This window comes from Babylonia areolata, chromosome 23, assembly GCF_041734735.1.
Source record: "Babylonia areolata isolate BAREFJ2019XMU chromosome 23, ASM4173473v1, whole genome shotgun sequence".
Taxonomy (NCBI): domain Eukaryota; kingdom Metazoa; phylum Mollusca; class Gastropoda; order Neogastropoda; family Buccinidae; genus Babylonia; species Babylonia areolata.
Genome location: NC_134898.1, coordinates 30,239,853 through 30,256,308, shown reverse-complemented (window position 1 = coordinate 30,256,308; position 16,456 = coordinate 30,239,853). Strand labels below are relative to the sequence as shown.

Here is a 16,456-nt window from a genome sequence, read left to right as displayed (position 1 = left end):
TCATAGAGAGGCACTATGTCTGCAGTGTTATTGCTACTTTTTGTCTATTTTGACAGTGGTGGGAAGGGTGTGGGTGTGGTGTGTTGTGTTGTGGTGTGTGTGTGTGTGGTGTGTGTGTGTGTGTGTGTGTGTGTGTGTGTGTGTGTGTGTGCTTGAGCGCATGTGTGAGTGTGTGTGTGGGTAATGTGGGAGATGGGGAATGTGAACGTATGTGTACGTGTGTGTGTGTCTGTCTGTGTGTTTGTGTGTCTGTGTGTGTTTACGTCTGTGTGTGTGTCTTTGTATGTTGGTATTTGTGTGTGTGTGTGTGTGTGTGTGTGTGTGTGTGTGTGTGTGTGTGTGTGTGTGTGTTTGTGTGTGTGTGTGTCTGTATGTGTGTGTATGTGAGTGTGTTTATCCCCAACTCCCATTTTACTTTCTCCAGCCAATCAAGAAAATACTATGTGATTATATGCAGCACTGAAATAAAAAAAATTTAAAATAAATTAAAAAAAGATGGTGCTCTGTGGACTTGCATGCAAATGAGGCACAAAAAAAAGAAAAGAAAAAAAACATACCATACAATAACACACAAGTGCAACAAGCTATAGATATTTTTTAAGAGCAGTATGTAGGTTTTGTTGTACATAAGTAATTATTACTTCTTTAAGGCAGAGCAACTGTGACAAGCCTGTCGTAGACATTCTCACAGCCAATAAAAACGTCTGTCATTTCTGACTTGCTGCCATTATCCAGAACCAGAGCACAGCTTTTTTACAAACATATAACATGGAGTGGTGGCCTTGTAATAAGCAATGGCCTAGAGGTAATGCGTCTGCCTAGGAAGTGAGAGAATCTGAGCACACTGGTTCGAATCCCACAGTCACCAGTATTTTCTCCCCCTCCACTACACCTTGAGTGGTGGTCTGGATGCTAGCATTCGGATGAGACAATAAGCCCAGGTCCCGTGTGCAGTATGCACTTAGCACACGTAAAAGACACCCACAGCAACAAAAGAGCTGTCCCTGGCAAAATTCTGTCGAAAAATCTACTTCCATGGGAAAACAAATAAAACTGCAGGCAGAAAAAGATTATAAACATTTTTTTTTTTTTTAAATGGCTGGCACTCTAAGTGTAGCGACACTGGGGAGACCAACCCATATTTCACACACAGAAATCTGTTGTGACAAAAAAGACTAATACAATACAAATACATATGTGTCCATGGTCAACGACCATCACACCTACATGGCATGGCACCACTCACAGGGAATTTGTTGACCAGGCTCCAGCTCATCTTCTGTGTCAGGAACCGAGTGATGCCGCACTGCGCCATGATTTGTGGCAACTGGGCCGCGTAGCCAAATGTGTCAGGCAGCCAGAACTGAAAGAACGCAAGAATGAATGAATGAATGGATTAGTTAACTCTTTCACTGCTGTAGGTGACTTCAGTTGACTACACAGTGCACTGCCATAGGCGATTTTTGTCAACACTGAGGGGTCATGTTGATCGGACCATTTTTCACAGTGTAACAAAGCTTGACAGCTGCAGCCGGTTTCCCCGCCAGTAGAACAATGACTAACCTCTACCCACTGGCCAAGTTTAATGTGCACCATTTCTGAAATATCTGGCACTGGGGGGTGTTTTTCACACAGAAATCTGGCAGTGAATGTTAATGATGAATGAATGAATGAATGAATGAGATATCAACTGACTGTGGAGTGATGCCCTAGTGGTAACACATCTGCCTAAAAAGCGAGAGAACCTGAGCGCACAGGTTCGAATCCCACACTCACCATAGTTTTCTTCCCCCTCCACAAGATCTTGACAGGGCGTCTGGATGCTAGTCATTTGGATGAGATGATAAACCATTGTCCCGTGTGCAACATGCAGTTAACGCATGTAAAAGAACCCGTGTCCCTGGCAAAATTCTGCAGAGAAGAATCCACTTTGATAGGAAAACAAATACACTTGCAGGCAAAAAAAAAATGTATTACAAAAAGGGGAGGTGGGATGGGGTGGGTTGGGGGAGCAACGCAATGTAGCGACATGCTCTCCCAGGGTAGCGAGCAGCCAGAATTTCACACAGAAAAACCTGTAGTGGCAAAATGTAATACAATACAATAAAATACAATACAATGCAATGGAATAAATGAATGAATGTATGAATGAATGAACGAATGAATGAATGGTTTATTCATCACATGCCAAGGCCCCTAAATGAAGGGCTATGTGATAAAATGTACCGTCATAAAAACAATATAGGTATACAGTTGTTATGAAAGCAGTGTTTCTCTTACTTTAAATGTTCAATACGAAGTATGAATGAACGAATCAATCAATCAATCAATCAATAAAATAATGGTTTATTCATTACAGGCCAAGGCCCCTAAACTTAAGGAGTATGCAACAACATATACTAGTATACTGTCGGTTATGAACACAATGTGTTTCTCTTACTTTGAATGCTCGATAAACGCCTTCAGTCTCCAAAAGCATGCAGATGCTAATAAGGATCTATGTGTCAGTATCTGGAGCAGAGAGATGTCAGAAGACACACACACGCACGCACACACACACACACACACACACACACACACAGACCAGACTGCACTGCCAGAGGCAGACCCACCTCTGTACACGTGATGCCAAATTCTTTCTGGAAGAATCGCTGCCCATAGAGAAACTGCCTGACGAAAGCTTCACCGCTTGGTACGTATCCATCCTGTATAAGGAAACAAGAAAAGAGCTCCAAAATCTTTTTTAAAACTGTAGTGATGGACTATCATTATCATAAGTAAAAAAAAAAAACCAATTTTTTTAAACTAAATTCTGTGGCGTTCATGCCCTGCTTGCATAATGACCCCTGTTTCAATTCCCCTCCGCTTTCATGCTTTGGGGTGAGTGCTGCCAAGCAAGGCCTTCTGCAGATTCGTGGGGGACTGTCACTGGAGGGATGTGGTGATGGTCTGCACTCTGGAAGATGGGGAGATGGGTGATGGGGGATGCCCAGTCAGTCTGGGTCTATGACTCAGCTATTATTGTCATCAGTATTTAATGTTCATTCGTATAGAGTTCTTTCTCTCCATCAGCTCATGCGGCTGCTTTACATGAAGGAAAAATGTTACAAATTACATGAACCACTCATGACCCCTCTCTCTCTCTCTCTCTCTCTCTCTCATTCCTCATACATGCAAAGCAAGTTGGCAGACACTGGGTGGTTTTGGAGAAGTAAGAAATCAGGAGTGCTTACAGACAGGTTTTGAAAAGAATGTGTCTTTTTAGAGAATGAATGGATATGATGTGGAAGGTTGTTCCAGATATATGGAGCAGCAAAGAGGAAAGAGCGTTCATCACAAAGAATTTTTAGAAGGTAAAAGTCAGAGGAAAGGCGAAGAGTTAATAATGACAGATAATACTCATATGGCGCAAACTCTCCATATAATGGATATAATAATATCTAAGTGCCTCACATGAAACAATACATATACACTAGTGTATAATAACATACCTCTCCACATGAAAAAAAAAAACATATATCTGTAAATATTGTATATGTATTTGTATTTGTATTTGTATTTCTTTTTATCACAACAGATTTCTCTGTGTGAAATTCAGACTGCTCTCCCCAGGGACAGCGCGTCGCTATACTACAACACCACCCTTTTTTTTTTTCCTGCGTGCAGTTTGATTTATTTTTCCTATCGAAGTGAATTTTTCTATAGTATTTTGCCAGGAACAACCCTTTTGTTGCCGTGGGTTCTTTTACGTGCGCTAAGTGCATGCTGCACACGGGACCTCGGTTTATCATCTCATCCAAATGACTAGCATCCAGACCACCACTCAAGGTCTAGTGGAGGGGGAGAAAATATCAGCGGCTGTACATATATACACTAAGCCAATACTACGAATTGTAGATATGAACAATCATACACACACACACACACACACACACACACACACACACACACACACAGTTCTTGAGAAAGTGTAAGCACTGATAAGGTCAGAAAGATGATATCATCATCATCAATATTATCATTATCATTATCACACGTGGCACTGACCATCTCCACCCAGGTGCCCCCCACAGGGATGAACTGGCCGCTGGCCACAAACTTGCCGATGTCCCTGTAGAGACTGGGGTAGTGCTCCTTCACCCAGGCATACTGCTGAGCCTGAAACGCATCACACACACTGCCTTAGATCTTCTTCTTCTTCTGCGTTCACAGGCTGCAACTCCCATGTTCACTCCTATGTACATGAGTGGGCTTTTACGTGTATGACCATTTTTACCCCGCCATATAGGCAGCTATACTCCACTTACCGGGGTGTGCATGCTGGGTATGTTCTTGTTTCCATAACCTACCAAACGCTGACATGGATTACAAGATCTTTAACGTGCGTATTTGATCTTCTGCTTGCGTATACACATGAAGGGGGTTCAGGCACTAGCAGGTCTGCACATATGTGGACCTGGGAGATCGTAAAAATCTCCAGCCTTTACCCACCAGGTGCCGTCACTGAGATTCGAACCCAGGACCCTCAGACTGAAAGTCCTACGCTTTAACCACTCAGCTACTGCGCCCGTCACTGCCTTAGATCAAATCAAATCAAATTACAGTGCATAGAGCCTCGCTGACCATTGAAACCATGTTAACATCTATTCAAGTCAAGGGGAAAAAAAACAGTACAATAAAAACTAATTACCACTTCAATCTTTTCACTCAAAAAGTTTTAAAATCTTCCAGAGTTAAAAACGTTCAAATCCAGTTAAAAATGTTCACTTCTTTCAAGAAGTCCATTAGCAGCCACAGAGGGAACTGCCTTAGGTCATGATAATGATAATGACAGCAATGGTGATGATGACAATAATAATAATAATAATAATGATAATAATGAAAGTGATATCATCATCATCATCATCATCATCATCATAACATAACAATGATGATGATAATGATTATAAAATAACAACACTACTACTACAGCTACAACAAATGATGATGGCAATACAGCAGTTTAGAAAAATTGTGGGGTTGCGAGAAATCGTGGGCTAACAGGGGATGTAACTTGGGTAAGACACTCTCCACTATAATCAAATTCTAACCCAGAAGTTGGATCAGCAGTCGCTTCCACTGCTGTTCAGATATCCGAAGTGGGACATGACTATCAAACTAATAATAATAAGAAGAACAACAACAACAACATAAATAAATAACAATAATAACAACAGCAATAAAAATACAAACAATAATAATAATAAGACTGTTATAATCATAATAGTACATTTATATAGTGCTTTCAGACCACTTAATTTGCTTTATAACACACGAGTCAGACACAAAACACACAAGAACACACACACACACATACGCGCACACACACACACACACACACATACACACACACACACACATACCCACTTCCCCATCCACACACACACACTCACACATATGCAATTTCATTTTCAAAACTTATGTCAAAGCGTGATCCATATACGCTACACCACATTTGCTTAAAAAATAATTTTTAAAGCATATGCCTATATATAAACCCAACACACCGTTTTGTTTATTGAAAAAAAAAAAAAAAAAGAATATGGACTGAAATGATAAGACTGAATTATCACAAGATTTGCGACAGTTTGGCAAGCATCATTCAGGAATACCTGGGAACAGGTGAACTTGAAGTCTGGATACTTTTCCATCAGCCGCACCGTACAGCTCCAGCTGCGTCCACACTTCCTCTTCGTCTCATCGTACGGCCACAGCCATGCTGCACAACAGTGGTGCGCAATATCCAGCCTTGTTTTTTTCTTAGGATACCACGTTACCTCATTCTACACCAGGTACAAGTTACCGTGTACCATGATTACTTCCCTTGTGGACCAGGTATGAGTATTCTCGTTCCAACACACTGTTCTAATTTCATTTATTCTTGCTTGGCACAGTTGGCGTTCTAAACTGAACCGTTTACAGATTCCAGAAGCATGAAAATGAAGCTTTGTTTGACTGATCAAATCAACAATTCTCCATCAATTTTCACCGTTTTAGTGAACCACCCTGTTGTTTTTCTGCAGTGGTTTCGTGTGGTGCTGAGTTGTAGTAGGCATGTAGCTATGGGGTAGAATGAGTTAATATCAACATCAACATACACTCTAACACAGCCTACAAAATTGAAACTGTCACATAATGCTTGTGGTACAAAATCATAATGATGGTGATGATGATACGGATACATATACAGTGCTTATCCTCAGTCACAGACCAAGCTCTAAGTGCTTTATAAACATGGAGTCATTTGCACAACAGGCTACCTACCTGGTTAGAGCTGGCTGACAGCTACCACTGGGCGCTTTTCATTCGTATCCTGTGTCATTCAATCACATTTCAGTCACGCATACATACACACTCACAGACATGTAACATTTCAAGTGTATGACCGTTTTGCTTGTTTACCCCGCCATGCACGCAGCCATGCTCCGTTTTCAGGGGTGTGCATGTTGGGTATGTTCTTGTTTTCATAACCCACTGAACTCTGACATGGATTACAGGATCTTTAACATGCATGCACACACACATATACACATGTGTATTAGAGCAGATTTTTCTTCAGAATTTTGCCAGGGACAACCCTTTTTTTTTTTTTTAATGCACCAGGTGCATGCTGCAAACAAGACCTTGATTTATCGTCCCATAGCATCCATACCCCCACTCAAGGTCTAGTGGTGAAGAAAAAAATACTGCTAAGTATGGACTCAATCCCAAGCAGTTTTCTCTCTTCCTAGCGGGACACATTACCAGTAGGCCACCACTCCACCTTTAACCTTTAACCCTTTTTTAATGTTTGAACTTCTTGGCATTCACAACTGTGATAGATGCATGATAACTTGGTTTGTTAAAGGGCGCATGCTAGCCAGGTACTTCAAAAGTTCAGTGTGGGTTTGCAGTGGCCCATTACCTGTATCAATGTGAGAGTGGCCCATGGCATAGGTAGTATGCTGGCTGTCTCCATTCCGCTGACTGAAGAACTTCTCTGCTATTTCTTTGGCTCTGAAACATAGCACCAGTGATCACTAACTTTTTTTTCTGCACCCAAATCTGCACCAATTATAGTGCAAATGATAGCAAGGCAATACTTTGTCCTTAACCCTTTCGCTGCCAGGAAAATAAGATTTAAGTGAAATCTATTTGCCGGGGTTTTTTCACAAAAAACGGGTATAAATTTTCCAAAAATTCTGTGCTCTTTGTTATTGGAGAAAGACCCATAAAAGTATATATTTTCTGAAAGGTAAATGAATAAAGAATACAAAACACATGCTGTTTTCCCATTTTATATATTTTTAGTGACATGCTGTTGTTTTGAAATCAGTGTTTTGTTTTTTGTCACATTTTCAACTTGTTCATTACAAACATTAGTCAGGTAATTTGCACAAAAACATCATATTTTCTGGACAAATGGATATCTGCAAACACAAAATCATACTAGAACAACCACAATATATATATATTTTTTTAAGAGATAGCTACACAATACATTGTGACTTCTCCAAGTGATACGATGGATGTGAGGCCACGCCCCCTCAATCTCCACCCCCCTTCCTCCTCACCCCTCTCACACGGTCACTTGATTCAGTTCTCATCAGACCGCGTTGGCTGCGTGCCAAGAATATCGCTCTGCTGCTAATTCGGTCATCTGTCGACTGCTAACATCTGTACAGTCGGCATCACTCACTGACAGTCACATCTTGGCCACTCTCTTGATTGCTCCCTTTATTTTCTATCAGATCGTCCTATAAATGTTCATCACTATCTTCTCCTTCGAATTTACGCTTCAATTCTTTCTGAGCATCAGCTAAAGAAAGAAATCTTGGTTGATTTAGTTCGTCACGATCGCATGTCTTGAGCACGGCATCAGTCCGACATTTTGTTGAGCGAGCGAGGAGAGAAGTCAGGCAAACACTTGGACAGTGACCCAACCAAAACGTTCAAATAAAGGACTGCTTCATGACGTAGATGGGGTTTCTAGCTATGAATAGAATCTAGAGAGATTCCCCAGGCTAAAGCTACCACTATTTTTGCCAAGGAAGTGAATGCAAACCAGGGAAAAGTCAGAATATTTCGATGACGAGTTATCTCGTCATGCAGGCAGCGAAGCATACATGCTTGCCATGACGAGTTATCTCGTCATGCAGGCAGCCTAGGGGTTAATGATAAGAGTAAAAAAATTATACATAACCAGCTGCCGTGAAGCGGTTAGCGTCGCGGACTGACGGCTGGGAAGATGCGGGTTCGAATCCCAGCAGAGGTGGGTTTTTCGGCCCTCGGCTGGCTCCTACTCAGAGTTGAGTGTACTATGGGGCTTAAATGGAAAGACTGGGACCACACAGTTGAGTTTCATCCACTTCACAAATGCGTCCTTGAGTGTGTTGCCCTAATTTCCTAACCAATACTGCAAGTATCTGTATCTCTCAGGCCTGGTTGATGACAGGATATCATTATGACAGGAAGTGTAGAGTACAGCCTTGTCACATAGTCCCAAACCTAAATGGACCAGCACAGCAGTACCATCATCATCATCATCATCTTCCCTCTTCATCATCAATATAAAATAATTATTAAAAAAAAAAAGCCCCAAATTATGTGGCCTTTCATGCCCTGCTCTTGTGGTGACCTAAATTTCGATACTCCTTCACTTCCGCGCTTGGTGTGAGTCTTGTCAAGGTCTTCAGTGTCGGCGGATTCTTGGGGGGTGCTGTTGTTGGAGGGATGTGGTGGCATCTCTACTCGGGGGAAAAGGCTCACTCAGTCTGGCTCCGTGACTATGCCATTATAGTAGTCAGTAGGGGGCTTAGTTGGTGGTGTCCTAAGCATTTAAATCAGAACAGGCACCACCAAACACCACTGAAATGACTCAGCAGCAGTGCACGGTCTCTTTCTGGTGTGTGGCCTCCTGGCAACCTAACATCGATGGTTCCCAATGGACTGCCAGTACTAAGACTGCGACTGTGGCTGTGTATGGGGAACTCGGAATAAGCAGCGTGGGAGAAATGTTACTAAAACGGTACAGATGATGGGGCAGCAAAAAATAAATAAATAAAATTAAATAAACATAAAACAGGTCTGTGTGTCGGACCAATGTCTGAAGGAGTCCACTGACAAGATTTTTTATCCCTTTCACTGCCAGTCAGTTTAAAGTGAAACACTCCCTGGTGCCAGAAGCACAAAAAAATAGCGTCTAAGAATAGCTGGGTATTCACCTGTGATGTGAATGTAATATGGCCAATCCTACCTGTGATATGTACTCTTATCCCTGACGTCGCAGGTATTGATGAAATCGTTAGCTGCATACAAAGCCTGGTAGCCCCTGTCACTTTCACCAAGCTCCTGTACAAAAAAAAAAAAAAAAAAGAAGAAAAGATGATGTTAAAATGATGACGATTTGGATACTTATACAGCACCTATCCTCGGTCAGAGACCAAGCTCAAAGCACTTTACAAACACAGAAGCATTTGCACAACAGGCCAACTACTTGGGTAGAGCCGACTGACAGCTGCCTTTGAGCACTCATCGTTTGTTTCCTATGTCATTCACTCAGGTTTCAGTCATGCACACACACACCCTCACACAGACATGTAACATTTTCTGCATGTGTAAACACACAAAGGGGGTTCAAGCCCTAGCAGGTCTGCACATGTCCACCTGTGAGTTTCAGTTTCAGTTTCAGTAGCTCAAGGAGGTGTCACTGCGTTCAGACAAATCCATATACGCTACACCACATCTGCCAAGCAGATGCCTGACCAGCAGCGTTACCCAACATGCTTAGTCAGGCCTTGAGAAAAAAAAAGGGTGAATAAAGAATAGATAAATACATAAAAAAATAATTTTTAAAAAAAAAGAACTACTACTAATAATAATAATATGTATAGGGCGCAAAAACTTGATGAAGTCAACTATAAGCATACATAAATAAATTAAGAAATAAATAATAATTTTATATTAAAAAAAATATTAAAAAAAAAAAACCTGTGAGACTGGTAATATCAGCACCCTTTACCCACCAGGTGCAGTGGGATCGAACTCAGGACACTCGGACAAGAATCCAGAGACCTGCACTTTTGCTGAATCACTTCGGTGGCAGTCAGTTATTGACTCAAGACAGATGTGCAGGGTGTTATGTTATAGTACTGCATGCAAAACGTATAATAATTCATTTGGACTCGTTGATAAATCATGATCATTTGACAATCTGAAAAGATCTCTTTTTTTTATTAAAATGATTCAACTTAGCATTGAATGGTTCGGTGGCCTTGTGGTAATGCTCCCTGAATAGGGAGACATTGTCTAGGGGTTCCAGCCCCAAACAGACCAAGATTTTTAGTCACCCCTCCAACAGACCTTGAGTGATGGTCTGGATGCTAGTCTTTCACATACACCAAGGTTTACACAGATACAACAATCACACACATACACACACATGCACATGCGCACACACACACACACAGACATAACACACACACACACACAAACACACACACACACACACACACACGTGAGCCAAAAATCACCTTTGCCATCCCATAGAGTATCTCCATGTCCATGATCAGACCGTACACGTCTCTGTCAAAGGTAGCTATCTCTGCCTGCTGCAGAGAGTAGTGCCGATTTGGGTCGGTGGGTCCAATGAGTCCGCCTTTGCTGGCACCAAACAGGCCATTGCAAGCCATCTCTACATACACCACGTACCTGAGGAAACACATCTATGTGTATGTAGCATGCCTTCTTCACATATCAGTCTTGATTATTGCGCTCTTTTGAAAGAGATCCACTACCTTCTGACAGAATTCCCCAAAGAAAGACAAGGCAAGTCATTTACCTGCACACGATGCCAATGAGATGAAAGAACAGAAATTATAAAAGGTGAAAACAGCATAATACCTCACACACACTCACACAAACACATGCAGTTATGCATGCAAATGCATGCACATTCGCATGCATGCACACATGTGTGCACACACAGAGAGAAACACCCTTATGAAATAACATGTATCTAACACAACATGAAAATACACAAAATCATGTATCCATTTACACATATATATTTTTTAAAGATCTATATCTATATCTATCTATCTATATATATATGTGTGTGTGTGTATGTGTGTTTTTATGTGTGTGTGTGTGTAGATAGATAGATATAGATATATTACTGACGCAAACAGACATATAAGATATAAACAGACAGACAGACATACACACACACACACACACACACACACACACACACCACCTCAGACAAAGAAAAACTTAGCAAACAAATAAAACAGTGCCTAACAACGTTCTATTAACAAATCAACATTTCACATAGACAAGCCAGTCTCTCCCAAAAAGTGACACAATTACCTGAGATTGTTGGCACCTTGTTTGAGGGACAGAATGAAATCAAGGCGACTGCTCTCTGAACTCAGGCCCTGTATTGGCAAGGCAAGGCAAGGCACGATGTTTATTTTATACACCAACTGAGGGCTGTGAAACATTACACTCACGCATCTTTCACACACATAGAAACAGAGTGGTGTCAAAATATAAAACAAATTAAAAAAAACCAAGCAAAGAAGCAAATACACATTAATAAGTCATATTTCTCTAGCAAAAGACAAAATTCTTTTCCCTAACAATAGACAAAATGGTTGATCAAAAAGAAACATGCATGAAAGCAAAAGAAACATGTATAAAAGAGATAAAAGATTTTATTTTAAACAAAATTCTTTTGTTGTTGTTTTTTTTCAGAAAACATTATGGAATTCAAAGTTTGGGCAGGTTCTATAGTATTTTGGTAAACATTTTGGTCTGATGTTGTCAAAAAGGGGCATATGAAAACAATGATTAGTGATGTATATATTGTCAAGCAAAATGCTCTGTTTGCCTAAATTACAAACTGGTCTTTTCTAAAAAGTCAGAAGTCATGTTTAAGTCCTACTTATTTATTTGTTTCTGACAGAATGTCTTTAGTCACAGGAAGGCACATTCAACACAAGAAGGCACAGTCAACGAGGCAAAAAAAAAGTATTTTTATTTTTGCATTAAATAAATCATATAATGATATACTCTAGATATAAATGACATATATCACAATTATCACGGCAGTGATGGTAGCGGGTGCTCTTATTGTTGTTGGTGGTGTTGTTATTGTTCTTATTGTTATTGGGGTTTTTTGTTATTACTCTTGTAAATATAAATGGCGGTCACATCTGATTAATTTATATGCACACCATTCTCTGCTTAATCAAAGTCAGATGCTTTAATGGGGCTAAAAAAAAACATAAATTAGAAAGAAATCTAACAGCTGGCACCTCTGCATGCCCTGTATTTTACCGCCGGCAGTATACCTGTCTGGGCTGACCATCCACCCACACTAGTGCTTCAGTGCTGGAGTTCCACCTGAGTCGCACCTCTTGGCCCACCCAGTCTTCGGGCACGTCCATCTCCACGCGAAACCAGTGTGTCGACCATCTGCACATTGTATGGGACGCTGATGGTTTTCACTGTCCTTTCTTTCTGGCAGAAAACATTGGTCAACCTTTCTGTCATTCTATTTTATTTCTATTATGTGAATCAGAAACAAAATCATTTTTCATTGACAATTAAACCATAACAAGGTACATATTTGCTCTTCCAAACACAGAGATGTCAATAAAACAATTAAAAAAAAAATAAAACAGAAAAGAAATGTGTGTGAGTATATGTGTGTGTGTGATGTGTGTGTGTGTGTGTGTGTGTGTGTGTGTGTCTGTCCGTCTCTCTGTCTGTGTCTATGTCTGTCTGTATGCATGCATGCACATGTGCATGTTTGTGTGTGTGTATGTGTGTGTGCATATATGTGTGTAAGTGTGTGTATGTGGTTGTGTGTGTGTGTGTGTGTGTGTGTGTGTGTGTGTATGTGTGTGTGTGTGTGCGTGTGTGTGTTTGTGTTTGTGTGTGTGTATGTGCTTGTGTGTGTGTGTGTGTGTGTGTGTGTGTGTGTGTGTGTGTGTGTGGTGTGTGTGTGTGTGTGTGTGTGTGTGTGTGTGTGTACCAAAAACAACACGAAAGAAACCAACTTACGTTGGTCCAAACTCCTGTCCAATTTTGGCCTCTCCAAACGTCCCTTTGATCGCTTCTTCATATGGAATCCTGCCTGGTGCTGCATAGTGTGTCAAAGATGTCACCTCTCTTTTGTCTGGATAGAGTCTGACACACACAGAGCAAAGTGATCATTTGAAATAAAGTATTCTCTAAGGAAAAATATTTGCAGAGACCCAGGCTTCGAAACAAAACTGATAGACCCAGAGGAATGTGGTGAATGTGTGGCACCCCAGTGACTCTTCACAAAGTGAAGGGAGAAGATGGAGAAGAATTCCTTAATAGAAATTAAAACAATATTAGAAGGTTAGATGAGCAGCTACAACTACTCTCTCTCTCTCTCTCTCTCTCTCTCTCTTCTCTCTCTCTCTCTCACACACACACACACACACACACACACACACACATGTATATAAACACACACCTTTTATCACCAAATTTAATCATGCAACAAAAACAAAGATATTGCTACTGATTCCAGACTTTTATTTGATAAACTATAAAGTAAGAAACAAGAATGTGCATATACACAATAACCATGTACATGAACATGCATACAAGCTCGCTCTCTCTCTCTCTCTCTCTCTCTCTCTCTCTCTCTCTCACGCACACACACACACACACACACACACACACATTCATATACACATAAAGAAAAAAACATAACTGAAAGCACACACACACACACACACACACACACACACACACACACTCATCCCTGAGAGAAAGACTTTTAAGCAAACAGCTCTATCAAAGAAGAAGAAACAACAACAACAACAATAGTGAAATAATGATAATGATGATGAAGATTACTGACGTTCAACCTCCAGTAAGGGAACTTCTAGTATTTACAATAACATGTTATACAAACATAAATGATATCATGCATCAAGTACACCATACATTAACAAGCATGTGCATAGACAAACACACAAACAACGCCATCTGATTACATGTGAATGTCACAATAAAAGAATATAACACCTGCTTCTTAGGTTAATGTCTGCGAAGTGATGGGTGGAAATGAACTTCTCTGCTCTCTCCAAAGTTGTTCTACGATGCTTGAATGGTACATGATCCATTCTGTCAACACAACATAAACAAGCTGCTCAGCTGATGATACAAATCATTGAACATCATCAGCGCGCGCACACACACACACACACACACACACACACACACACACGCACGCACGCACGCACGCACGCATGCACATCCATCACCAACACCAGTACAACGTATGAAAAATCCTAACCTCTGGTTACAATAGCAGACGAAATTCTATATCAAGGGAGCTAACTGATGTTGCTCTCAGGCAAAATTATGTACAAGAAATCCACTCTGGTACGTTCATGCATATGCATGCACACAAGGCCCGACTAATGCATTGGGTTATGCTGCTGTCAGGCACAGCAGATGTGGTGTAGCGTATATGGATTTGTCCACAAGTGGTGACGCCTCCTTGAGAAACTGAAACTGAAACGCTTGATAGTGAAGAGATAAGCGACAAATATAATTTTTTTAAACGTCGTTGTTATTTTCTATACCGATGAAAAAGCTGTGGATAACAATTACCTTTGTTATGTGTGCACGTTGTGCAAGCTAACATCAACTGTCACTGAACAAATTCAACAATCAAAGTCGCCACTGAGTTGCAGACAAACGTTTGAGGAAGCTGAACCGGAAGTACTTTACTTTGTTGACTTCCGCCCTCGAGAAGTCACGAATCTTCTGCTGGAGATTCTGTGCATGTCGGCTCATGAGTGACACCCAAGTTCAGAAGTTGTCGAGATCATCAAACGAACTGCATGCCTGCACATTTGGGCAACTAAATAAATGCCAATTTTCTACATTATCATTTAGCCACATATGCCATAATATTGTTCTTGAGTTTTTCATCGTTTCCAACATGATGCAGGTAGGACTTTGCGGTCCGGGATGTTTCAGAGGCGTTCTCATACTTGGACGCTGGGACCGAAAGACCACTGCCATGAACGAGAAAATGACTAACACTGAAAAGCAAAATGAAGCTTGCTGTTTTGTCATGAGTTGTGTTAACAAACATTCAAATGACACAATGAAGACAATAGATACCGGAATTTAACTGAACAAACTCAAAGAATGATTAATGCCGAAGCCATAACGTGATTACCATATTGCGGGCGTGTATTTACAACTTTGTCAGTGTTTAGATGCCCGTTCATTCACAGCGTATGCGGCTCCTCCCCACCCCACCTTATTCCACCCCAAGCCAAACCGAGCTGATCGGATACTACACACACACACACACACACACACACACAGATTGTGCTGAACAAGTATCCACCTTGTGACTGATACACACGTCAGGTTCGTAAGCACGTGCAAATCGCTCCCAAATACTGTTAGAAAGAGCTCAGTCAGCGCGCGTGCGTGTGTGTGTGTAAGCAAGCAAGCGCGCCAGCGTGTGTGCGTGCATGTGTGTGTATGTGTGTGTGCGTCACGGTGTGTGTGTGTGTATGTGTGTGTGTGCGCGCGCACGCGCGCGCGCGCGTGTGTGTGTGTGTGTGTGTGTGTGCGGCGGCTGTGCGCTGTTTTGTCTGTGAGTGTGTGCATGTGTGTGTGCGTGCATGCGTCAGCGTGCATGCGTGCGTGCGTGTGTGTGTAGCCGTGCGTCAGCGCGCGTGCGTGTGTATGTGTGTGTGTGTGTGTGTAAGCGCTCGCGCGCGCCACTGAGCGTGTGTGCGTGCATGTGTGTGTGCGTCAGCGTGTGTGTGTGTGTGTGTGTGCGGCGGCTGTACGCTGTTTTGTCTGGGGGGGCGGGGTGCTGGGGGGGGGGGGGTCAGGGGGGGTTAGTAGTACACTAGCCCCAATATATACTAACCTCACAGTAGAGGAGTGAGGTATCGAGCTGACCCCGTAGAAAACAAAGCTTGGTACGTGAGTGTCAATGATTTTTCATTCTATTCCGTGAACGATCATTACACACGCACACACATACACGCGCGCATACACACACACATGCACGCGCGCATACACACACACACACACACACACACACACACACACACACACACACACACACACACACACACACACACACACACACACACACACACACCATCAATAACAAAACTATAAACATATTTCTCGTATTTTCCTCCAGACTTGTCCCCCCCCCCCCCTCCGTCCCCCCCCCCTCCCCCCTCCCTGTCTTCCATCAGGAGAAAAAAATGATGATCGCTGTTGCATGGACTGGACTGCTTGCTGTTGGCTTTGCAGGTTGTGAATGCCACCCTCCCCCACCTCCTCCCCATTGTCCTCATCTGTCAGAGGGTCAGCTGGAGGAGGTTCCAGGAAAACATCAGCC

General features: G+C 41.9%; 1 protein-coding gene across 1 annotated transcript in view; it reads right to left on the bottom strand.

Annotated features, from left to right (window-relative positions):
* Positions 1–14,788, bottom strand: part of LOC143297859 (alpha-mannosidase 2C1-like) — a 46,428-nt gene extending 31,640 nt beyond the window's left edge. Inside the window, exons 1-12 of the mRNA XM_076610383.1 lie at positions 14,683–14,788; positions 14,092–14,190; positions 13,090–13,215; positions 12,375–12,498; positions 11,389–11,456; positions 10,551–10,728; positions 9,275–9,369; positions 6,944–7,035; positions 5,652–5,758; positions 4,048–4,158; positions 2,613–2,705; positions 1,247–1,363 (exon numbers count right to left, since the gene is read on the bottom strand). Coding sequence (XP_076466498.1) covers positions 1,247–1,363; positions 2,613–2,705; positions 4,048–4,158; positions 5,652–5,758; positions 6,944–7,035; positions 9,275–9,369; positions 10,551–10,728; positions 11,389–11,456; positions 12,375–12,498; positions 13,090–13,215; positions 14,092–14,189 — 1,209 coding nt within the window. The 5' untranslated portion in view covers position 14,190; positions 14,683–14,788. The remainder of the gene's footprint in view (positions 1–1,246; positions 1,364–2,612; positions 2,706–4,047; positions 4,159–5,651; positions 5,759–6,943; positions 7,036–9,274; positions 9,370–10,550; positions 10,729–11,388; positions 11,457–12,374; positions 12,499–13,089; positions 13,216–14,091; positions 14,191–14,682) is intronic.
* Positions 14,789–16,456: the final 1,668 nt, after the last annotated feature.